The sequence below is a fragment of the Siniperca chuatsi genome, linkage group LG8, assembly GCF_020085105.1.
Source record: "Siniperca chuatsi isolate FFG_IHB_CAS linkage group LG8, ASM2008510v1, whole genome shotgun sequence".
In the NCBI taxonomy this organism is placed as follows: domain Eukaryota; kingdom Metazoa; phylum Chordata; class Actinopteri; order Centrarchiformes; family Sinipercidae; genus Siniperca; species Siniperca chuatsi.
The window spans coordinates 20,671,639-20,696,425 of NC_058049.1; the positions used below are offsets into that span (position 1 = coordinate 20,671,639).

Below are 24,787 nucleotides of genomic sequence, written 5' to 3' on the forward strand. Positions count from 1 at the left end.
CTCTGTTAGTGCTGTTGACTCAAACTGAATGTAAATCAAATGTCATTTCCTGAGTAGCTTCATTGCTGCTTGTGGTGCAAGGACGCCCTCTTGTTGACGAAAAGTAAGACACGTAAAGGCAGTTTGGCTGTTGCAAAAAACGGAGGAAACATGATTTTCATCAACTGGACACAGTTGGGGGTTGATTTCAAATTGCCAGCCACTGTCACAATTTGCTTAATTTCTTTCTAATTATTCATGTTTATTCATATTATACTAATTCCCCATTGTACTTCAGATGTTATGTTTCATGTTCTGATTGTAACAAATTCCGAAATGCCTTTGCTGTAATAACACTGATTTTGTGCAGTGAAAACCGTTACGCATTAGTATCTCTAAGAAAAACCTCTGCTTAGAAAACTTCACTGTAATGACCACTGATTCACAAACATATACACAAATTAGAAATACAATATATTCATCTGTCGTACTGTGCACATTATGCAGAGTTTTTCTAATTGGCCCCGTGAGGCTGTAAGTCTACGCACATTTTTGTCAGCTGGGGACAGCAGCTGTCAATCAAAAATCATCTTTATAACCAGCTGCAGAAGCTGCATCATTGTGTCTCAGGAGAAATTCCGGGGACAGACAGGAGCTCCACTGTGATCATTGATCGTCAATCGATACCTTCTCTGATGCGATTATTCTAACAGGTTTAGATTTTGTGAGGTAGTATTGATAGCTATAGGCTATTAACTCTGTCTTTTGAGAACTTCCATTTTTGGTCATCTTCTACCCCTTTTTTCTTCTCCTGGCTGCCTTTGACTTTTCATATCTTTTTTTTTTCTCATATCAGCTCAGCATATTTTTGGAAAAGATGGATAAGTTGAGTGGGAACAATGCGACAGTGGTGAACAGCTCCATAGACAAGTGGTCATTCAATGAACGCGGCTCTTACCAACACCTGGACCCAGGGGAGCTGAAGGTCCTGGTGCCGGCTATTCTGGGAGTCATCTGCGTCTTGGGCGTGGTTTGTAATCTCACTGCGATGGTCATCCTGTTCTCCAACGCTCATAGGGGCAAACTATCTCTCATCAACTCCCTCATCTTCAACCTGATGTTTGCTGATGGACTGGTGCTGGCGTTTACGGTGCCTTTCAGGGCTGCCTCCTTCTCCAAAGATAGCTGGAATCTGGGATGGGTGGTCTGCAAGACGGCTGACTGGTTCCTCCAGTCCTGCATGGTAGCAAAGAGCTTCACGGTGGCTGTCATGGCCAAAGCGTGCTACCGCTACGTGTCCAACCCCAACAAGCAGGTGAGCATCCACCTGGGCTCCATCCTGGTGGTGTTCTTCTTCATCTGGCTGTGCGCCTGCTCTGTCACCATCCCTCACTGGCTGTTTGCTACGCTGCAGAGAAACATCCGCGGGCTGGTGTGTGTGCTGACAGTTCCTCCTGAAGCCCGGGATTTCATGTCTGTGTACGTCAAAGCATACCCCCTAGGGGTGTACTGTGCACCTCTCAGCTTCGCCCTGGTGTATTTCTGGAAGGCTTACGGCCAGTGCCAGCGCCGCTCCAGTAAGACTCAGAACCTGCGCACACAGATCAGATCCAGGAAGCTCACCTTGATGCTGTTTAGCCTGACTGTGGCCATGGCTATTCTCTGGCTTCCACAGTGGGTGGTGTGGGTTTGGGAGCGTCATATGGGCGAGAAGGAAATTGAAGGAGCTCAGCTCATCTCCTCTCTTCCCCTTCCTCTAACCCTCTCTGCTCAGCTGCTCACCTTCTCTCTGTCCCTGGTGAATCCGCTCATCGTCCTCTCCCTCTCCGAGGAGTTCAGAGAGGGCTACAGGGGGCTGTGGAGGCGCCTCACCCTGCGCAAACAACCTCCTCCAAAACCAAAACCCGGACCTCACAACCCTACAGCTCACCAGTCCCCTTGCCCTAGACCAGAGACTTCCGGCCAGCTGCGGGGGGAGAGGAGCCTTCCATCGAGCTCCAGCCAGGATCCCAGCAGAGAGGCTCAGCCCCAGCCGGAGCAAGGAGGGGGAGGGAGGGAAGTAGACAGGGTGAGCCTCAAAGATGGGATTGTCTTGCCTGATTTGGAGCAATTCTGGCACGAGAGGGAGACTGGAACGCACACAGACGAAAATGATCCTGTGCCGTGGGAGCACCAGAGCGAAGAGGGGAAAAAATAACAACCACCTTCCAGCTGATCTTATATATCATCTTCAGTTCAGTCCTCAGGCAGCAGAAGCTTCATCGACAGTCCTCACTTGAATGGACTGCTGAGTGTTGCACCGTAAATCATTTGTATTCTGTCAACTTTGCTTATGGTGATATTATTCAAAGGTAAGAAGTGCAATCAGTGTGGAATACGAGTGTGGAATACAAATAGAGCAGTATCGTCTGTATATATGATAAACATAGCATATTTATTGTTTAATGAGGAAGAACTAGATTATAATTACTGTAAAATGACTTTTGGTGGCTGCAAATGAAAGCTTCTGGCAAGGATGACGATGAAAATTTAATACACAGTAAATATATATATATATTTTCAGTATATGGTGCGGTGAATGAATATTGTAAGTTACAGTTTTCTTGAAGTATTGACATAATATTGCCATTTAAAGTGTTTTAACAACTGGTGTGCTGCAAGAAATCCTCTGGAAAAAACAAGAGAATCTTAATTTGACATCTTAATTGGAGGTATAGATGTTAACACCGCAAATGTATTTTGCACTCATGTGCAATCATTGTTTGTATATACCCCTTTGGATATTAGTGATGTTGAAGTAGACAGATTTTTTTAATCTGACAGTGAAAGAGTCTGTGTTTTTCGGCCCTCTTTCTGTGAGAGTATTGTGCATCAGAATGACCAGTGTTTACAATAAAGACAATTCTAAAAATGTTGCCTGTGTGTGATAAAACTGTCTCGTGGTGTCATAAATGATAGATAGATTAGAAGTGAAATATAGAAGCACAACAGCAGAATAGTTGTTTAGTCAGGAATGTTCTTGTAAGTGGTTAAATCAATGACACACATAACACAGACACACATGTGCAGTAGAGTCTTAATGAGATGGATCAGACATCAGCGGAAGGCCTCCTGCTGACATCAGGTCATTAAGTATATTTTCATAAGGGCATTCATTAGAATTGCCAAGGGTTCTAATTAGAGGTAAAGAGCTTTCGTCTGAACTCAGATGGAGTTGTTTCAGTGGACTCACCTCTGTGGGAGTCTCATAAGGAATTCTCTCTTCATTGATCTGAATACACGATAGGTCAAAACCTCACAGTTAAAGGGATAAGCAACATCAGGGAAACTGTGCCTGAGCTGATCTGTGATCAATTTATCTGTCTGATATAATAGGAACCTGGCTGTGCTGAACATTGAAGCCACATATAAATAATACTACTTTTCACTCTAATGAAACACCTACATTCCAACTTTTGCATGGGGTTAAATGTATAAGGTTGGCATAATAAAAGAGAGCAGAAGAAAATTTAGGATGTAGGAATCATCCCATAGTTACCCTTGCACCTCTTTTTGCTCCCTCCCCTCCTTTATGACATTTTCCTCTCATTAATCATTTATGTTGACCTTTTATTGCCAGAGGCAAGTACCTCAATCAGAGCAACACTTTACTTTATAAACCACCATCAGTCCCTGGGGTGCTGAGCCGGCCATAAACACTGAAGGCAAAAAGCTATGCATTCATTGTTGGACTGAAATTTTAACCTTCACCTGTATAAAGAGAGAAATTATTAAAGGTTGTTGTACAGAAATAACACAAAAAAGTAAGTGTGAACATTGATGATAGTTGTTGTCGTACTACCTTCAAATACACTATGTGAACACTATTTACAGCTGTTACTGTTTGACACCTCTGGCTCTGGCATTTACTGTTTTTTTTCTCTGGTAAATGAGCCAGTAAATCTGCAGTTGTGGGATTTTATCCCATTTCAGTAGAAGAGCCTGAAGCTGCTTATCACTGGCAGGCCACTGGTGCAATCCAGACCATCCTATATTTAAGGCATATTGGATGCCTTTTAAAGCTCCTACATGCCCATGGTACACCAGCCCAGGTGTTTTCACTTGTTTTGCCTCATTAGACCAGGAATGTGTGGGCAAGCACTTGACTGACATCTCCCTCGCTCATTTTGCACCACCAGGCAGCATTGTGTCCCAATTCTATGCCATATACTACTGTATACCGTATGTACTACATACTCATTGTCATAGTATACTGTTTTTGCAATATGTGTACAAGAAAATCAAAGTTTACAACTTGATGCAATATGTGTGCCAATGGATATCAATCAAACTGCAATTTTGGAATCACACTGTCAATTAAACATCACAAGGACAAAGCAAAATGTTTTCCAAAGATTAAATACTTTTTATATAATGTGTTTTTCAAGATCTTTCTGTAGTTGTCTTGCCACCACAATCAGTTTATTTTTGTGCAGCTGTGAGGAAGTCATCCATTCCCTCTATACTTTGCAACGTGGGACAAGAGTGTGCATCATCAGTACACTCAAAAAATAAAGAATATACTTAACTGTGTCACTTTTCCAGTGTGATAAAATCAGCTTGGAATTTTTTTGTGGTGACCTAAGCTTTTGAAAGCCTCTACACACCCATGGTACACCATGTCAGGTGTTTTCACTTATTGTGCCTGATTAGACCTTTACTGCCTGACTGACATCTCCCTCACGCTCCTGTCAGTTTCGTTGCACCTGCTTGGGCAGGACAACATACACATTTGTCACACTGGCTGTGTGTGTGAAATCCATCGATCACTCATTAACTATTTCCTCCGATATAATAAGTTAATGCAATATTGCTTGTGCATTATCAGCAGTCAATATGGTAAAACAGTGAGCAACAAATTAAGATTTTTAAGACAATCACCAGCATTTTGCACCACTACTGACAGATGTTGTGTCAATTAATTGCAATTTACACATCTACCAAAGGCAATGCTATGGACACTACATTTCACTACATTAGGCTACATGATCTTTTGCACTATACAATGCATGCATATTACACTTAGAACTCAGACACTCAAAAACAATTGGTGCATTTGTGGAAAGTAAACATAGTGCTGCATATCGGGACTGATTTCAGACACAACCAGGTTGCAGTGCCTCATTTCAGCTTAAAACAAATTAACCACTTACTAAAAATGCACAATGGATAACTACAGTTTACTCATTCCAGAAAATGTTTTACATTTATCCACATTGTATCAGTATGTAGATTTTACATTCTTAAACCCCCTGGAGGAAGTAATAGTGGTGCTAGAGTGCATAGATACTGATGTATCAGCTAGTTATTTGCTCTTAGTTGGAATTGGTGAATGAATTTAAGAGTGTTTTTCTTTTAGAATCTTTTACTATAAAACCACATAGCTAATACATACTACATGTATATATGTTAAGTAATAATGAAGAGACTGATGATGGAGTTCAGGATAAAAAAATCTGAGCAGAAAGGAGGGACAGATTGAGAGAAAATTGGTGAAAAAAAAGGAGTGATACAATCAACATTACAAGTGGAAAAATAACTCAGGCTTAATTGGGTCCTTATACAAGGCAGGGGAGCTTTCAGCAGGTGAGATCATCTCTTTACTGCTCTCCTGGCTGCGCCCACCTCCCACTGTGAGGTGAGGCGGGGGTGTGACGCCTGCGTTTTATCCCTCAGCCAATCATCATCTCTAATAAATGAAACTCCACAGGAAGTGACATGCTAGCTAACACTAATTATGCTCAGCAGGAGAGGCTGGCTGCAATTAAGCCACATGCTAAAACCTTTGCCTGCCAATTCCACGTCTCCCTCTGAGTCACAGCTATCTTTGCCTCCCTTTGGTCCTGTGGAAGATCACCTGGCTCTTCAGTCCGCAGAGTCGACCAGGGAGTGTGTGTGTGTGTGTGTGGTTGTTTTTGTATTGGAGGAAGGTTGGTTCAGGGGGTCTGGCCTTGGTATTTAGCAGTCTTTTGATTAGAATAAATCAGATAGCTTTCATCTTAGTGAAGGATGTGGAGATCTAAAGGGCAGGCACCTTTCAGCATTTCCAGCGGTGCTAAGGGGGGGTGTCATTTCAACCTATACATACACTATCGATTTATAACTGTTTAAAAAGCAGAGGGATTCACGTTACAATCAAAGGCCTCATCTAGTAACAACACAACCAAAAAAACAAGTTTCCACCTGTAAGGGAATCAAGGAAGTGATGTGAATGTACCATTTTAATTTGGCATAAATTTATTTATTTAAATAGAGTAAATAGCCTTTCTTTCTGAAAATCACCTGATCATCAACACAACTTTTTGTGACAAATTGTTCAGTGGAGTACAAGTCCTTAATGTTCCACTTAGTTTTGGTCACGATATCTCCAGCAGATGCAGTTAAGTTAATTTAAAGCTGCTCTATAAATCAACAGTTTTATAATAACAATGGGTGAAAGGTGTTGCTTGTAGTGATGAACCCACAGGGAATTCTCACCCAACTCTGCAGTTCCCCTCAGCTGTACACAGCGTTTGCCCCCAAGTGGCCAAAATATGAATTAAATCAAACTAAAATTAAAAAGTTTTTTCAAACACATTTAACCTTTTCCACATAGTTGATCCAATATTCACCAAGTGTAAAAAAAAAAAAGCATCTTTAGGATTCCTATGTAAGGACTGTTCATGAATGAGTACCTATCAGTGTGGAGATATTACAAAGATTACAAATTCCACAGTGCTACGCTGTGCAGTCAGTTGGCACTCAGTTATAAAACAAAGATATAGTGCATAGATATATTACACATATATTGACAAAACACAACCAGTTAAAATGTATAACATTTTATTTTTATTTTTCCACATGTTTATTTGAATTCCGGTTGAAGACAGTGTTGCACAGTTCCAGGGTTTTCATGTCTGATAAGGAGGTAAAACACGGCAGCTGACAGACTGTATTTCCATATTACAGATAAAACCAGATCATCCCCCAGGCAGTCAAATGCACCTCAATTTTTAACAGTACCTTCAGTGATGCCAAAGTTATCACTGTTACATAGCCTGCAGTCATATAACATAGTCTTCTCAGATGGAAGAGTAGCTTTATAGCATTTTGGTCATCAGGGAACTCACAATGAACAGTTTTAGTAACATCTTTGGACAAACATGCAAAATTATTCCAATTTATGGTGAAATTTTGAGATGTTTAACTGATACATGCAAATAATCATTTTGTTCATTTGAAATGATTTGAAATATTGCCCTGGACAAAGACAACTTCATCACTGATTGTCAGTGACAGAACTAAGATTAACTAAGAAGATGGTCATCTTAAAGTGATACTTCACCCAAAATCTTTTTGGTATCAAATAATCACCTCCTTTCTGCTTGAAAGGTGACTATTACTAGTTGGTACTTTGTGGAGGGATGAGTGAGTATTTGGTACTAAACAGTGCAACACCACAACAATATAAAATCATTCAAACAAAACTAATAAAAGAAATAAAAAATCCCTAACATTTCCTGCTTCATATCAGACACATATCTCTCATCATAAGCATTTACTAGCATGCATGAAGGGCTTTCACTGGCCTCCATAAGTCCAGCTAGAACCCCATTCTTATTTACACATAAGAAGCGTAAGCACTTCAATATTGGCATCTTTTCTTAATATAAGATATCCCTTTACAGCTGATGCTCTTTAAGAGACACCATATTTAGTACATAGGCTACACTGTAAACATTCATTTTTCTTTGTGAATAAATACTCCTGGAACAGTGTTTCAGCACTGCTGCACACATGGAATTTTACAATTTCCATTAACTTCTGAGATAATAATAACAAAAAAAAGTTCTTAAATTCACAGCTCTGGCTGTTTCAAGTTGTTAAAGCAGACACATAGGGCTAATTTACAAAACACTTAAAACACTGTGATATGTACTATGACCTTCTGTAATTCTACCATTTTCCCTCAATACACATCAGTGTAAATAACAGTGTAACAGACCCAGAGTGTCAAGTATTTATCACATCCCATATTTTCTTTGTCAGCCACTAATATTCAAAAAGGCAGTTTGAGGCAGTCCATTATTGTAAGTGGTAGTCCCCAATGTCTCCCTGAGCTCTTAGATTCTAAAAGAAGCAACAAAGAAGAGAAGTTAACAAGGGGCTTGCATAGATCTACATTAGAAAACGCCACCAGATGAATTACCTGTTTTGCTTTTTATGTCCAGCAGATGGAGCCAAAGCAGATTTTCCTCTTTGCAGGGCATTAGTGGTAACCTGCAGGCCTTTCATTTGTTGCTGTCCCTACATAAAAATGACAAGTCAGACATTTCACAGTCAGTTCACTGAAGCAAAATTTGCTTATTTACTTAAAAACATACAAAAAACAATCACCACTGATGGCTTGTTGCCAGGACAAGGCGGTGGAGGTCTGTTTGGGGGGTCTGGTCGGGGTTTGGGTACTGATGAATGCTGTGAGGGGGATTTCGTGTCCAGGGAAGGTAAAGGCGGAGGTCCTGAAGGTGGTGGAGGAGCTTGGTTTCGTCTCTGCTCGGTCAGCTGTGTAGTTTTAATGGGAGGTGGAGTGTAAGCCTGGGGAGAGTATTGTCTCTGAGGAGAAGCTGCAGGCAGGATCGGGGGCCGAGGCGTCTGCTCTTTCGTCACTGCAGCATTCACAGGTATGGGAGGAGGCTTCACTGCTGGACGCACAATGGGATGTCTGGACCGAGTTGAACAAGACGGGTTCGGACGAGGAGAGGATTTCCCCTGTGGAAGGATGCAACCATAACAAAGTTCAGTGGTTTATTCTAATATTCAAAAACAATAGAGAATGACAGCACTGTCTAGGTCATCATGGGCTTCTTTACCAGGTGGTCTGAGTCCTGTATTTTTAGCAAGAATGCCGGGTTAGCGTGACCGTTCACATGACCGTCGGCATACAGAGACTTGCCCTCGACCGGGACTAAACTGAGGGTTAAAACACAAAAAGAAAAGTACAGACTCATCATTTATATATCCGCACAACATGGAAACTAAAGCAAAAGTACTTTACCGGCAAACTGATGTTCACCAAAATCTAGAGTATTAGTATTTAACACTTCAGAATTACACACGTTGGCACTGGAGGCGGAGCAGAGGTTTTCAGTGGGTGGAGTTTATGTCTGTTACAGCACCACAGTCCAATAGCAGCCAAAACCACAAAGAGAAGCAAGGGGAGGACCAGCAGGACTGGAAGGAGATTGCCTGTTGGAATATAAAATAGACGAGAGTCAGAATATTGCATAATTTCAAAGAAATATTTTAAAACTGTCAACATATGAAAAACACAGTTAAATGTCTCACTGTGGCTGATGACAGGTCCACTGTCTACACTACCCCCAGACCCCTTCTGGTCACACAGAGGGGGAGCCCAGCCCGCATCACAGTGGCAGTTATGATTGTTGTTGCACAGCTGGTGAAAGAACATATTACTCATCAAAATTACAACATAAATGTTTAGATTTATTACGGTGACATGCAGGTATGGGAGTAAATGACATTTCAGGACTACATAGGTACTTAAAATTATTCAAAGTAGAAAAGAGTTAGAGATTCAGTGGTGGAAAGTTACTAAGTACATTAAATACAACTTTGAGGTACTTGTACTTTAGTTGAATATTTCCATTTTCTGCTACTTTATACTTCTACTTCACTGCATTTGAGATTATAAAATAATGTACTTTTTACTCCACTACATTTATCTGACAGCTATAGTTACTTTGCAGATAAAGATTTAACCGTGACAGAGACCATGCTGCTGCATAATGAGTATTCTTACTTTTGATACTTTATGTACATTTTGCTGATAATACTTCTGTACTTTTACTTGAGTTAGATTTTGAATGCACGGCTTTCATATCTACTGGAGTATTTTTACATTGCTGTATTGCTACTTTTAATTAAGTAAAAGACCTAAACACTTCTTGCACCACTGCCGAGTTTGCCAGCCTTCCATAATAGTGGGCTAGCAGCCAAATCTTCCCCAACACTCCCCAGCATCCTTCCTCACACACGCAGAAACGTACCCCGTGTCCATGGCACTTGGCATTGCACTCATCAGCTCTGAGGAAAGATGCATTGCGGCATTCTCCATTAAAGCAAATCTGTTAAGAGAAGGAGGGGTGTGAAGACGAGAGTCAGAGAAGGGGTTAGAGAATCGAGTGCTTCCTACTTGGAGATTGGAGCCACAAGTTTTGTAAATTACAACAATTAAATGTAGCTTTCTGCTACAACAATAAATTCCATTTAGTATTTCTCCACGCATGTATGGGTCTCACCGAGTTATCGCCACACTTGGTGCCCGTCATGACCAGGCCCGGGTCCAGAGTGTCACCCTGTTCCTCATCATCAGTCTGCCCAGCCTTGTATACGTGTGTTCCCATACACTTGATCTTCTTGTTGCCCACACTGACAGTGGTTTGTATGCAAACAGCATTGTTCTCAATGGGCTTGGTGGCTGAAGTTAAACACTGGATTTTCCCACATTGAGCATCCCTGGAAGAAATAATAAAAATTGATTTGTTGAGATCAATGACTGGAAAAGGGCCACAAACTTTAACTTGTCATTCTCAGGAAATGTAGATACTGAGTGAGTAAATGAAAGTAGTGAAAGAAATAAAATGAACGAAAATAGTTCTGATCTTCACCTGTCCTTACAGCTCCTGTACTTTCCATGCAGATCTTTGCCACAGTTCCCGAACATGTCCCCAGCTTCGTTTACCTTCTTAAAACACAGGTCAGGGCCCGGACGGCCATCTGTGGTCGAAGGAGAGAGAGAAAATGCATGGACACACATTAATATGGCTGTGTGCGCACACACACACACAGTTATTTGACCACCTGATGGAGACCAGATGGCATCCCTTACTGTTCTGTGTGGCTCCTGTGGTACTACAAAGGCTCTCCAGGGAGGCTCTGTTACAATGTGAATATGGACACTGTCCAATAACAATCTCTAATCCTGTGACCCGCTGAGGACTCATCTTTAACTCTATCCAGCCTCTCTGCTTCAGCATGCACTGGATGTTTAACTGCTTTAAAGATACAATGTGAGACTATTTGCATATATTAGTGATATTTAAGAGTTGCGCAAGATTCACAGTTCAACTTAACTCAAAATACTTGTCAGTCTGACGTCAGTATTACATACTAAAAATCTAACTTAATCTTTTACCATCTAGAGTAAATACAAATAAAAACTCTGTGTCAGTGTCACATGCTGTCATGACTGTAGGTGGCATGCATTTTTCCAATTGGGCATTAAATAAAAAACTAAGTCTGTATATGGAATCCAGACATTCTTGAGTATTGCTAAAATATGCTACATTTACAATACTGTATATGCTACATGTGATCAAAATGGAGGATATACCCCCTTTTGGAACAAATGATTTATAGATTATAAGCATCTAGTTTACCCACCTTGTCCCCAGAGAGACTGACACTGCTGCTCCAGGGTCAGACACATGCCGGTGTAACAGTAGGCCTGCCCGCCTGCACACGACGTACCATCCACTAAATAGAAATTAGCAGGACAAGACTCTGCCTTCCCATCGCAGTACTCTGCTAGGTCACACGGACCCGAGGGAGCACGACACAGCACACCTGGGCTCTTCAACTGAGACGGAGAGGGATGAAAAGGAGGAAGAGAAGTTTAGGAAAAAACCAGGACAAACTGAGTGACAAGAGATAGGAAGAAATAATTAATTGTAGAGCTATAATTCAATTGCTACAATTAGCCCAGGGGACACATCATTCATGGGAGATAGAATTTCCCTTTGTTTAGATGACGGTCAGATTCTAATGTTAGTACCTTGCAGTTATGACAGCAGACACCATGGGCACACTCAGCTCCAGCTTTCAGAGTGCAGTTGTTGGCATTACAGCAGGGACTGGTACACTCCTACACAAACAGTGTAGAGTCATGAGTTCTGGTAAACACATACAGGGAAAATATATACTGCAACATCCAAGAAACACCACACACAGACCTCTTCTTCTCCACAGTCACATTCTTCTCCATCCTCCAGGTAACCATTACCGCAGCGCTGCCCTTGATACATGGATCTGGTGTTTGGCAGGTTGAAGAGACACTTCCCTCCTCCAGAGCTCAGGTAGCTCTTCAGCTCCTTCAGGTTACAATCATTAAACACACGTGGAAATGGATCCCTGGGCCGTGGTGAGGAAGAAGCACATACACAGTGTGACTCACAGAATTTTTCATGAAGTCAAATGTCATCTTTCAAATCCTATTTTTCTCCTCCCTATTAGGTTAATAGCTGTAATTTAATTGTTGCATAGGTTTCGTACCCAGTAGCAGCAGCCATGATACAACCACCGTCCTTGGCCTTCGCCTGGCAGCAGCCAGTACTGTCGTGGCTCATACCAAAGTTGTGGCCCATCTCGTGTGCCATGGTGGCAGCTACACCCACAGCTAACTCTGAGTGGTCCTATTTAAAAGATGAGTCAAACATTACTTAAAGATTGGGAAAGGTCACATATATTTCTCATTGCATTTTGGAGACACTGTCATCGCTCGATACATGCTAGCATTCTACTATACCAACCTAAAATAATTAAAACTTGAATTTAAGAGTTGAAAACTTACTGAGGATTACATTATATTAATTTGGCATACACTTTTTGTCCAAAGCATCTTACATTTTTTCCCCACACGTACACAGAGAGCAATTTTGGGTTCAGTGTCTTGCTAAAGGACACTTCAACATGTGGACAGGAGGAGCTGGGGATCGAACTAAGACATAGGTTTTCATTGCCACTCGAGTGCATGCAGAGGATTCATGTTTGTTTAGACTCTTGTCTCTCACCGTGTTCACTCCACCAGACTGGTAGTCGGAGCACATGGCTTTGAGAGGTGCCAGCCCGATGGTGGTGCCCTGGAACGCCCTCCCCCTGGAGACACAAAACCCCACTGGTGATTAGTTCCAGCAGGACAACGGGCCACTGGGATACACCTGGTGATGATTATTGACTCACACAATGAAGATAAAATCAATTGAGAGATCTACCCCACGGGACAGGAGGGCTTAAGAGGAGATAGGGGGACACTAGTGTTGGAGAGGGTGAAGGATGACAAATGGGAAGACTAGTGGGAGATGAGGGAGAGAGTGACTGACGTGATGAGCTGAGCGTTGTCGTTGGGGAGTGATCGGAGCTGCTTGCGTCTCCAGGACAGGAATGCTGCCAGAGTGCTGTGAGGGCTGTCTGAAACGCTGATCATGTCCTGGCTGGTCCACACCTCCAGACCAATTAACGCCACACGGATGCTCAAAGCCTTGTAGTACTGCGGGTGTGGATAGGAAAAGTCACAGACACAGAATTTTACTTGTCACTACTAAATATAGGTGTGATAAAACTGAGACTGTTTGTGGTTTTCATGCTTCACATCAGATGTTACCTTGTCAACCAAATTGGCAGCTTCCAGTAATTTGAGTTTGGTCTTCTCGAGACTACTCCCATGCTTCTCAAACTGCAAACAACATAAACCGCATTGTACAAAGAAACAGATACACCCACACAAAAAATTTCAGACCTCAAAAGGGGACTTCAGATTTCAAAAGACAAGCAGGAAGTGAATAAGAGCTTAATATTTACTTAAACTAGCTCTGAATAGAGTGAAGGGTGCAATCTGCTGAAGTTGTTTTCTTTATTTAGGTTTATTACAATACTGTGTAAGCTAGAAATATACTATTTATACTGCATATAAATATACAGTAGTTCATAACATTTATCCATCAGCCATCGTGGGGGTGGGGGGCTTGGAGCCAATCCCAGCTGACATTGGAAGAAAGGCGGGTTCTGGACAGGTCGGCAGTCAATCACAGGGCTGACACATAGAGACAGACAACCATTCACGCTCACATTCACAGCTACGGGCAATTTAGAGTCGCCAGTTAACCTAACCTGCTTGTCTTTGGATTAGTTCATAACAGACTATTAAGATGATGCTGTGATCCCATGATCTCATGATACTTAATTCTGCCTATAGATCTGATTTCACGTACAAAGCCACATCCTGTACTCCCACATTTATTAGTTCCTGTCTGATTAAAAAATGACCAAATATGTCCACATCCACAACTGTGTCCTCACCTCAGCCTTGTCTGCCGCTATCAGCAGCTCTACATACTTCATATTCTGGCTCAGGTCCCTTCTTTCCTGAAAATGGAGACAGAATAATTAAACACAGAATATGTGGTGACATTATTTTCATACTTTGTGTAAAACATGCAAAGGATGTCAGGCAGGTGATCATCGTTCGTCCTGTCCGAACTCACCCTCCCGCTCCGTGGTGACGTCATTCCATGGATGAAGTCTTTAAACCCCTCCTCACGCTGCTTGTCGCCATGGTGATGCAGGCAGCTACCTCTGGGTAGATGGAGACGCTCGGCTCTGAACACAGCGTGCTGCTGCTGTGCATCCGTGGAAAGAGGCTCTATCAGGTAGCTGACGCTTGTGTTCAGAGAAATCAGTCCCCTGGGGAAACAAGACACTATTCATGGTTCCATCTAATCATACCTTGAGGAAATGAAAGGGGAATCAATGATGTTGCTGTCTGTCCATCTGCACACTGTGGTATACTGTGGAAATCATTGTTTCTATTTCAAATACTGTAAATAAAAACCAACCTTTTTAACCTTAAATCATATCAGATTCAATCTAAAGTGTGGGTAAAACCATATGGTTGCAGGTCAGATTTGGATTTTTTTTTTTTATTTGGCCGTGGTGGTTTTACAGATGGGTGGAGCAGAGAGACGTGTCTCAGGTGATTTACAGCTGTTTATAAATGAAGATCAGCTGGGACAGACAGAGTGATACACAATCCTCGGGCTTCTTCACAAAACCACTCATGAGCGCAGACGTCGATACACAAACACACGAGCATGCACACAGCAGCACGTCAAGCAGCTGTAGAAAACATCTGCAGAGGTCAGACGCCCACATGTCAGTGTCCCTCTACGCTGTGTTTGCATTTCTCCAAAGAATCTACATTAGTAGGAAGACATATTTATTCACCCGTCCTCCAGATTGCATTGAACCCACAAAACCACACATATGGCTATGATTTCTGTCAGCGCTCGCCAGTTCCTCCTCTGCTGCCCTGGAGCCACACCAGGAGAAAACACAGGATCTCCACACTGAGCTGTACTCAGTGAACCAACTCTGGAGCCAATGACCTATTAACCTACTGGACTGCACAATACACTACACACAACTGTTTCCTGTTACATTATCTATTCAGCCATGGTTTGATCACAGGCTGAACAGTTGTGCAGGCTTTGGTTGCAACTTCTTTTCATCTACAAAATCACATTCACAAACAATCTGAGGATTCTTTCCGAGAGCTCTTAACTTCCTTAAAAACCTTAAAATTCATAGGAGGTGTGGTTGAGACTGTTGCTGGATTGATGGTCTATTTTAACAATGTCACCAGTCCATCAAGAAAATCTCTGCATGCCATTTTTAAGATTCAAAATCCACACATTAGCACACAAAATACATTTAATGGCAACCAGTGTATTTGCACTTAAATAACTGGATTACATTCAGGTTTCTGCAATAACCTGATTTCTAAAACGTTGTGTATAGGAGAAACCTGGTTTCTGTAACTGGGGAAGGGGATTGTCAACTAGATTTCTCCTGAGGAAAGGTGGTTTCTTGGTAAGGTGTAAGTGTAACCAAGTTTCTAATCAGCTTTTAAAATGCATCAGTAGTAGTGATGTTCAGAACGAATTTCTTCGTTTATTTTGGCAAGTAGACCAAAATAGGAAATGTTGACTGTAACTTACGTAATATGTTATGTAGACAGGTATTCTAGATCAATCACACAAATCATTCCTATATGATATAATCTGCAGCACTAACTCCCTGCTTTTAAGTGTTGGGAATACTTTTCTCTTGGCTCCACTTCTTGCAGTTATTTAACCCTTTGTTGAAGAAACTCTGAGGCTACAGAAAAGTCCTCTTCCCAGCTCTTAACTGTAGGAGCAGTCTTCATGAATAGCTTTTTATTTTTAGAGGGATTTAGTCTTGTGGAAGACTTCTTAGAATTCTTAGAAATGTCTTTCACCATTGGGACCAACTCTAAATATTAGAAAACTTTATGAAAACAGCCTGTGATAGAGTTTTACATACCTGAGTCCTGAGCATGTGCTAACAGCAACACTTGAGCCCTCCATGCCCAGTACCTCCCCATGGTAGAAACAGTGTCCCTGGAAGACAAAAACAATTAAAGCTCAACACACAGCTCAGTGGGACAGGGATTCAACCAGAGGACCTTGTTATGTTAGCAAAAAAAAAAAGTATTTTATGTCCATACTGTCATTTACTGCCTGTTATCCTCCTGCCATAGGATTTGATCAGCTGCATTGTTATTTCGTTCTCTTCCATTATCATTTACAACTCCCCATTGCAGTTTAAGAACATCAAACTGTCTCGTAGGCTTACAGTGCTGGCAGGAGAGGAGGACTTGCGGGCTCCATCAGGAGTGTACCATATTTCCTGATATCCAGGGGCCAACAGCTGCCTGGTGAAAGACAGCACAAACTCAGAGACAATTTGCAAGAGAATATACACAGTATGTAGTGTCGGACATTCGATCTTCTGAAACAACAGCAATATGGTGGAATAATGGTGAACAATATTCTGTATATTTTTATTTACTTTTAAGTAAAAGCTGCAGGAAACAGTGGGGATGGAAGATTCTCTCCAGCAGCTCACAGCTCATAAAACATTCACTCTGATAGAGACACTCTACGAAACCAGACTGCTTTAAAGATTTAGACAAAGATCCTCTCTGAGATAAGAGGAAATACAAAGAATAATGTGGAAAAGTGTTGTGACTGTAATAAAATCCATATGTACCTTTCCCAAATGACCCTTTTTACTTTGCAGAGAGTATAGCTGAAGTAGGAGATGGTAACTTGCCTACACTGAGAGTCTGTTGGTATGTCCAGACTACATTTGTTTGACAGGGCTATTATCTACCAATGTAGATAATGTCTTTTTCTCTATTACTGGAATTTCTCCATTAGTAAACAATACAGACTGCACAGGGGAGGCAGATAAATCAGGGAAACATGCACATATCGAGAGAAACATTAATTTCATTGTGGTAAAACACTACATTCCTCTTACTCTCCATCTGTGTGTGTGTGTGTGTGTGTGTGTGTGTGTGATTGAGTGAGTGTCTACAGACTCAGGCAGTTTCTGTCAAACTTCTGTCAACCCACTGGCCCAATATTTACATCTCGTACAGATGCTTGTTTTCCTGTCTTTCTCCTTCCAACTCTGTCTCAATCCATTCTTCCTGTTTTCATTCATAAACTCTTTCTGCCTCACAGCTGGTTTTCTTCTGTTCTGCCTCTCTAAATCACCACTTATCTCTCCTCCCACAGTCTAACTCAGATCCATCAAAAATAGGCTTTAACTGCAGTGAAATCAAGCTGTGGAGAAACCTACATGTGTCTACTGATGCTGGTTGTATCTAGTCTCAAAGTCTCAAATAAACACGAGATAGACCTAAGATGTCCCACTAAGATTTTATTATTTATTATTTATTATTTACATGTATTTTCCATCCTTGTGGCTTTACCTCAGGGTAATAGCAATGTTATTCCTCTTTCATCTTTTCTGGATAAAATGAGTGTAAATCAGTGGGTTGAAATTAAATAAATAAAGTTGGTAGGCGGATTTTGTTACTGTTGGACATAGTCAGGCTAACTCTTTCCCCTTGTTTTCAATCTTTATGCTAAACTAAGCTAACCAGCTGCTGGCTGTAGCTTCATATTAAGTGCACAGACATGAGCGTGGTATCAATCTTCTCATCTAACTCTTGACAAGAAAGCGAATAAGCGTGTTTCCCAAAATGTCAAACTATTCCTTTAAAGGATGATGAAGACAAATGAAGAGAAAATGGGGATTTTTCTTTTCTCTCCCGTCAGATGCCCTGAAGGAGACAAGCCTCTTGAAACAATGACGGCCTGTTGATGCAATCAGCCACAAAGCAAGTCAAAGACAGAAAACGGCTGCTTCAACAGATTACCACTCGGGGGCGACTTAAGACTAAGACTTAAGGGGTAATGTATCCGGCTGATGTCACCCCACTGTGTTGTGATTTGACCTTCTAACCGCATTTATATATGGCCTTCCTCTAGTTTTACAAATTTAAGTTTTCCGAAAATTCCCATCATGCCTCTCATCTGTGTAACCCGCTCTAACAGGCAGAATTAATGACGGAATGGCTGAAGATTGACTGAGCTTTACCCGGCTGCTGTTCCACAGTCGTTATACAGGAAGGACAATCACTTCTCCCAGGAGGAGACACACACATAATGACTCTCTCTCCTCCATTCTCCCTTATTCTCACATGCCAGTCAATTGTATACACTAGTAGACTGATGGCTATATAACCTGCTGCCATGTGACATAGACACAACATGCCATTAAGAAAGCCATTGCCACTACTGAAAGCATAATACCAGCTTAGTTTTAGTGTTTTAGTTTTGGCTTTCCACATCACTTAAAATGCTGATGAAAAGTCCAAACCTAGCAATGTATTTGTCACATTCAGACATGGCTACTGTCTGCTCTATTGAGGGTTAAATACAGTTAAAGCCTCATCTGTTCAGGCATTGAAATGCCATAGCCAGTGTAGTTGTACCTGCTGGTGGTTTATTGAAACCGTAAAGAACTGAATGAAAGGTGAAGCGATGCATCTGTCATCCGGCATGACAAAACAACCACAAGAATCACCCAAAATAAACTGCCATTGTGGTCAAACAGTTACAAAGAAAGAAAAAAAATAGAAGAAAATAGTTCTGGTAATCATTACCAGTGTGATAAATATATGAGGACAACTGCAATGCACATGCAGTTAAACGTGATATAATTGGTTAACCTCTGCAAACTGTTTTTGTGATTTTTTTTTTAAACAATAGGATAACCAATAAACAATATGCTTCTGAAAGGTAAAGCCAGCCACCAGCAGAAAATGAATACATCTTAGGATTGGGCCAAATACATTATTGGGTTTGGAAAAATGTCAGGACAAAACAGCAATTGCACTGTTACACACTTATTTTCACAATTGAGAATGAAACGCCTTGATTCTGAAAACAGTGTCCAGATGACTATGACTGAAACCTTTTCTACGTTACACACTTATGTATGCTTCTGAATGCAGAATGATCGTGCCCAATATTGGATTGAATGAACAAAGCAGCTTAATTTGGGTATGAATATCCATGTGTGACTACAATAAAATCTTGTTGTTAAACATCTTCGCTTTCTTACAGAGAGTTGGATAAGACAAATGATACCACTCTCATGCTTGTCGGCTAAATATGAAGCTAAAGCAAGGAGCCAGTTATCTTAGCTTAGCATAAAGACTTTAAACAGAGGGAAACAGCTATTCTGGCAAAGTCCAATGGTAACAAACTGTCTACCCGCACCTCCAAAGATCACTAATTAACAACTTTCTATCTTGTTTGTAATAAAAGTAATAAAAAAAGTGTGCGAATGACAATTTGTGGTTTTATAGGGGTTACATGCGGGGCTATTTCTTGGCCGGGTGCAGTGACTTCCTAGGATCTAGTTGTCACCGTAAGGCTGCCAGGCAATCAGCTGAGACTCCAGAAAGTCAGTGCGCCTTGCCAAGAAATAGTCTGGCACATAACCCCCTATAAAACCACAAATTGTTGTTTTTACACTTTGGTATTTATATGGATTAAACAAACAAGATGTATGGTGTTAATCAGCTTTAGAGGTGATGGTGGGAGGATTATGTTACTTTTGGACAGAGCTAGCTATTTCCCTGTTTCCAGTTTTTATGCTAAGCTAAGCTAACCCACTGCTGGTTGTAGCTTCATATTTACTGTACAGATGTAAAAGTGGAATCAATTTTCTCAACTAACTCTCGACAAGAAAGCGAATAAGTTCATTTTCCAAAATGTCAAACTATTCCTTTAAATAAACCAGTCTAAACCACAAACACCCTTGGAATATCCCAAACTCTTAAGTCTAATTGCATTTTGGCAAATGCTGTGAGAGCTTTCAAATCAAGACTGCAAAACCCTCTGTGTGATGGCGGGAGCACTGCACAAAGTTTGGATGTCATCCAGTGTCCAGACAGATGCTGTGATTTAGGAGCGCAATACTTGCCTGAATCAGGACTGTCTGGCAGTGAGGCTGAGACAAAGGCTTGGTTCAGCCTCATGAGGGGAGAGAAGGGGTGGGGGAGTAATGCTAATGTACTTATAGATAGTGAAGAAGGGAGAAAGGAGAAGGGGACGTGGGGTAATGCATTAGGGTCAGCGGGTCGCATTCTCTCATAGTATCAGATGACATCACCGCACACGGGTGGAGAGGCTGACACAAAGCCAAAGTACCACTCAGCAATGGATGATGAAGAGGCTTTTATTGCACAGGGAGGCCAATGTTCTGTTTTGTGACGCCCTGTGCGTGTTTCCCCAACACACAGGCTAAAACAGAGGACTAGATTAAGACATCCAAGCAGACAGGGCCGTGCCACTGTGAGGCTAAACATAGATACAAGGGCAAGCGAATTCATGCCTGCTCTCTGCTTCCAAGACCTGTGATCCATCAGGTCTGTGCTTTTAGTCTTGTTTGTGTTCTTTTGGGCTACTGTGTGTGTGTGTGTGTGTGTGTGTGTGTGTGCACAAGGGTGTCTGTGTGTGTCGCCTGTCTGCGTGTGGCCACAGTCTCCCAAACCCTGACCGCAGAGAAACGCGTGGGAGACGTATATTTGTATTAGAGCCCTGGGGAATATCAGACGAGGTGAGGGGAGGAAAGAAATGAGAAAAAATGGGGTGCTTGTTTTTAGAGTGGACAGTTGAAGACATATGAGGTGAGGAGAAGGAGAGGAGGAACAATGCTGTGGGCATTTCCCAAAGGTGTGCTTAATTCAGGTTCATGCACTTAAGGGTGTGCAGGAAGAGCATTAAACAGAAGAACAGAGAAAGTCATGCAGAGGAGGAAGCAAGAATATCCACACGATTCATATCTGAACCTGATGCACATAACTCACACCCAAATTGACCCCAACTGTCTCTACTTTCCTCTTTCCATGACTCTCCTCACCTCAACCCTTCTCCTCCGGTCCATCGTTCACTCTGTTTTTACATCCCTTTTCCTGCACTCTGAGTCAGCACACTAGCCCCTGCCTGGCTCTTAACCAAATCAACCCTCTATGGGCGCACCACTGCCTCTCATTAAGATAAAAGCTCAGGCAGACACACACCGATTACACGTACAAACCTAAAAAAAGACCCATGCGCACACATACGTGTACATTGACAAGCATGACTGGGGAGGACGCAAATGGATTGAGTCTGGACTCCAGCCACTGGGAGTACTGATGCCCACATAAATTCACAGCTATGTGTTTCTCCGGGATTTGCTGAAGTGATACATTAAGCGAAGAGCAGATGAGGTGGACAGGAATTAAAAGGGATAGAACAGGGGGGAAAAAAGAGCTGTAACATGCTGCAGGAGGATAAACACAAAGACAAGATCAAGACCATCTCACAGCTACTTTGGGTTCTCCCTTATCTGCTGACTGTCAGAGTAACAGTTGCAAGGGCAATGAGGACAAGAGGGAGTAGCCAGGATACAGAGATGGACACTGGCAGCATTTCCTCTGGCTTCTCTCCAAAATCAGACATTGATCTTCACTGACACAAACTGCTGTCTTCTTCAGCCCCCCCTATAGTCTCACACAGATCTGTCTCCACATTAGGCCAAAAGAGGACAAATCAAAACACAGTAACTCAGAATGGGATTTGCTGTTTGGGCTTGGAGAGAAGGGAAACAATGACGAGTGAGGGCGATGTGAAGTGGTAAACCTCAGACTAAATAACGGGTATATAAAGAGAGTTAGCAAGCTCTTTCTTTGAAAGCTGTAAAACTATTTTTGTAAGGGACTGTATGAGAATTACTGGGGTGGGGCGGAGGGCTGAACCTCATCGTTCAATGTTTAAAAAAAGCAAGACTTTCCAAAGCATTACTAAAAAATTTTTATGGATCCTTCCCTCGACTTCGCCATCTCCCTTAATATCTCAAAATGATATAACAGTGTTGAATTGGGACAACGTCATTTAATCATAAAAACTTAAGGTGCATAAAAAATGTAAAATGTTGTACTGTTAAAAAGTTACAGTATATATGTATGTATGTTAATGGAACAGTCATTTTCATAATATCCACCAAATTGCACATTAAAAATTATAGTGAACATAGAATAGTGACTATTAACATTATTACCAGTTATTACCACTGTCAGTGACTGAATGAACCCCACACAGGCGACACCTCAAGTCCCTAAGTGAATTGTGGCATACAAGCGTACGAGTATTAAAGACAGAAAAGAGTATTTAACCGATTTTTTCCGATCAATAAAGCTCTGACACATTACATTAAAGGATCAATACTAAAGATGTAGGATGTGTTTCTATAATATGAAATGTCTGTTTCTGTTTTTACTTTAAATTTTCTCAATTCCTTTTGTATGCTTTATCATTAAAATTATCACTAAAATCATTTCAATACCCATCCGTTTGTCACATCACCTCACTCCTATTCTACTGCAACTTTAGCAGAAGTGATTGAAACCAGTGACAAAATGTTCACACCTTTCCTGTTACAGGAAACAGTTGAGAAATTGCACAAACAAATATTTTTTTTGCTTATGAGTAATAGGAATTTGAATTTTTCTACTGCATTGTATTTCCTCTTTTTTAGAACAATCTGCAAGTATATATGTCAGTTAACACCATCTCTATCTCATGTTGAGGAACTAAAAGTTTTATCAAATCTCTATCATCCCTTCTCTCTTTCCCTCTGTTACCCACACATGCAGACACATACATTGTGTGATTGATGAAAAGTCCTTGCCCAGGAGAAAATGTAACAGTGTGACCACCTGCTGGGGAGGGAGAGTGGAGGGGGGGCAAATCCCTCAGGGGACAGTCAGTCAGACACAGTGGAGTCATGGTTTGTTAATGTGTGTGCCTGAACGACAGAGAGAGCACATGATGGTAAAAATTGACTTCATTTCTAATGTTCATAAAAGCTTCCCATTCCACTTGTGTGCTGGCTCAAATCCAAAAGTGATTAACCACAGCTCTGTCGTCACCACCGACATCTCCACTGCTCCAGTCCTCCCTGCTATCCCACCCAGCCATCGCGCTGTCCATTGCACGAGTGAGATACTCTGCTCCCTTCCTATCACCATCCCATTGTTACTGGACAGGAACCGCTCCATCAGATTACAGGATGTTAGGTGCAGAGGCACAGTCTTATTTCCTGTTTGCCCAAGGCACACAGATCGGGTGTCAACCCTCTGTCGTCCAAACCCCCCCCCACAGGGGCACTGACCTTATAAATGTGTCTGTGGGACAGCTCACATCTGGTCAAATAAATGGGGCTAGCCGGGGCGTCTTGTCTAAGGATACACAGGGTGTTGTTGATACGCTCTGACTTGATTTAATCAGATTGGAATAATTTGATACAGGTAGCCTAACTATTTGATATCTGTCTCTTTTTTACCTGTTCCTATGAAGCATTGCTACTCTAAACTAACCAAAAGTTGCCAGACATTTAGCTTCTCTAATCCGATGTATGAAACACTGCAGTGTAGTGCACTTAAATCACTTACTCGTTTTTCTCCAGGTGTAGTCTGAGCTCCTGGCCCTCAGCTGTGATCAGAACTTGTGCCTCTGCAGGATTCTGGAAGGGAATAAAAAAAAAAACCCAAAAACATATTGTTCATCAGGAAGCAGGAGTTCACCAAACAAGAGCTGACTTATATCAAGATGTAAATGTGTGTCAGTGTGTTTTTTAATCAGTTTATTAGCTAAATGGACAGAGAGAGAGAGAGACAGACTGACTCACCTCTTTCTTGGCAGACCTCCTGTGTCTGTGAGGATGCAGCCATAGGGGATAAGTAATCTCATAACTCTGTACGTGCTCAAGGATGCTCCTCGGTGAACTCTGATTATTTTCCCCTAATGAAAAACAGAAAAAAAGAATCAGAAACAGGTTTGCTGTCAAGTAGGTTTCACATACAAGGAATTTGCCTTGGTATTTTGGTGCATAGCGGTCTCAATAAACAAAGTAAAAGAAAAGAAAAAATGTGTGTGGAGAGTGGATGACATGCACCTTAGTGACTATATATATATATATATATATATATATATATATATATGTCACTAAAGTGAGAGACCTATTTGTGCATTGGATGATTGGTTTTAACAAATAAAAAAATAATAAATTCTAATATTGACATTATGCATACCTAACAAACAGATTTAGTTTTTACGTGACATTTAAAAATCTAATTTCAGTGATCGCTCTGAGAAACAATCAGACTCACCATTGTAAACAGCGCCTTCAGATACAGCAGCCTCAACACAGTGCAGGAAAACTATGAGACACAGACACATGGAGGACTGCACAGCGTCGAGAGGAGGGGGACGCGCTCCTGGACGCATTCTAACAACAATCGGCTCCAAATGAATTTGCTAAACTGAAACATAAATGTGCAGTAAACTAGCCCGGGTGTTTCACATCAGATGGAGAAAACGCCGCCGGTGTGACATCGCGATAAGCCGCCGCCGCTGCTGGTGCTGCTCGTCTGAATGAGATGCTTGCAGACTGCGGGGCGCACATCTCGCTTTCCTTCTCAACCCCTCCCCACCCACCCACACAC

General features: G+C 41.7%; 2 protein-coding genes across 3 annotated transcripts; one reads left to right on the top strand and one right to left on the bottom strand.

Moving 5' to 3' along the window:
• The first annotated feature begins 30 nt into the window (after positions 1–30).
• Positions 31–2,894, top strand: gpr151 (G protein-coupled receptor 151). Its single transcript, XM_044206371.1, has one exon. The coding sequence runs from the start codon at positions 857–859 to the stop codon at positions 2,174–2,176; it is 1,320 nt and encodes a 439-aa protein (XP_044062306.1). The 5' UTR covers positions 31–856; the 3' UTR covers positions 2,177–2,894.
• A 3,929-nt stretch (positions 2,895–6,823) lies between these two features.
• Positions 6,824–24,754, bottom strand: adam19b (ADAM metallopeptidase domain 19b). 2 transcript variants are annotated; one of them, XM_044206364.1, is made up of 23 exons: positions 24,452–24,754; positions 23,971–24,083; positions 23,735–23,805; positions 16,507–16,585; positions 16,195–16,271; positions 14,337–14,535; positions 14,152–14,217; positions 13,457–13,528; positions 13,176–13,342; positions 12,867–12,951; positions 12,349–12,488; positions 12,030–12,207; positions 11,852–11,941; positions 11,461–11,656; positions 10,686–10,794; positions 10,317–10,533; positions 10,065–10,142; positions 9,343–9,451; positions 9,114–9,243; positions 8,868–8,967; positions 8,395–8,766; positions 8,207–8,304; positions 6,824–8,127 (listed from the first exon to the last, which is right to left on the bottom strand). In XM_044206364.1, the coding sequence occupies exons 1-23, from the start codon at positions 24,567–24,569 to the stop codon at positions 8,121–8,123; spliced, it is 2,871 nt and encodes a 956-aa protein (XP_044062299.1). In that variant the 5' UTR covers positions 24,570–24,754; the 3' UTR covers positions 6,824–8,120. The 2 variants fall into 2 exon arrangements, with proteins under 2 accessions (XP_044062299.1, XP_044062300.1); XM_044206365.1 differs by lacking the exons at positions 16,507–16,585; positions 23,735–23,805; positions 23,971–24,083; positions 24,452–24,754 and adding an exon at positions 16,379–16,505.
• Between the last annotated feature and the right edge of the window lie 33 nt (positions 24,755–24,787).

What these genes read in the sequence shown, in the direction of transcription:
- gpr151 (XM_044206371.1), top strand. Translation starts at nt 857, where the DNA reads ATGGATAAGTTGAGTGGGAACAATGCGACAGTGGTGAACAGCTCCATA.
- adam19b (XM_044206364.1), bottom strand. Translation starts at nt 24,569, where the DNA reads ATGCGTCCAGGAGCGCGTCCCCCTCCTCTCGACGCTGTGCAGTCCTCC. An exon ending in GGAGGTCTGCCAAGAAAGAG is followed by an intron (nt 23,806 to 23,970) that starts GTGAGTCAGTCT and finishes ATTCCCTTCCAG; the next exon opens with AATCCTGCAGAGGCACAAGT. An exon ending in CTGCCAATTTGGTTGACAAG is followed by an intron (nt 13,343 to 13,456) that starts GTAACATCTGAT and finishes CCACACCCGCAG; the next exon opens with TACTACAAGGCTTTGAGCAT.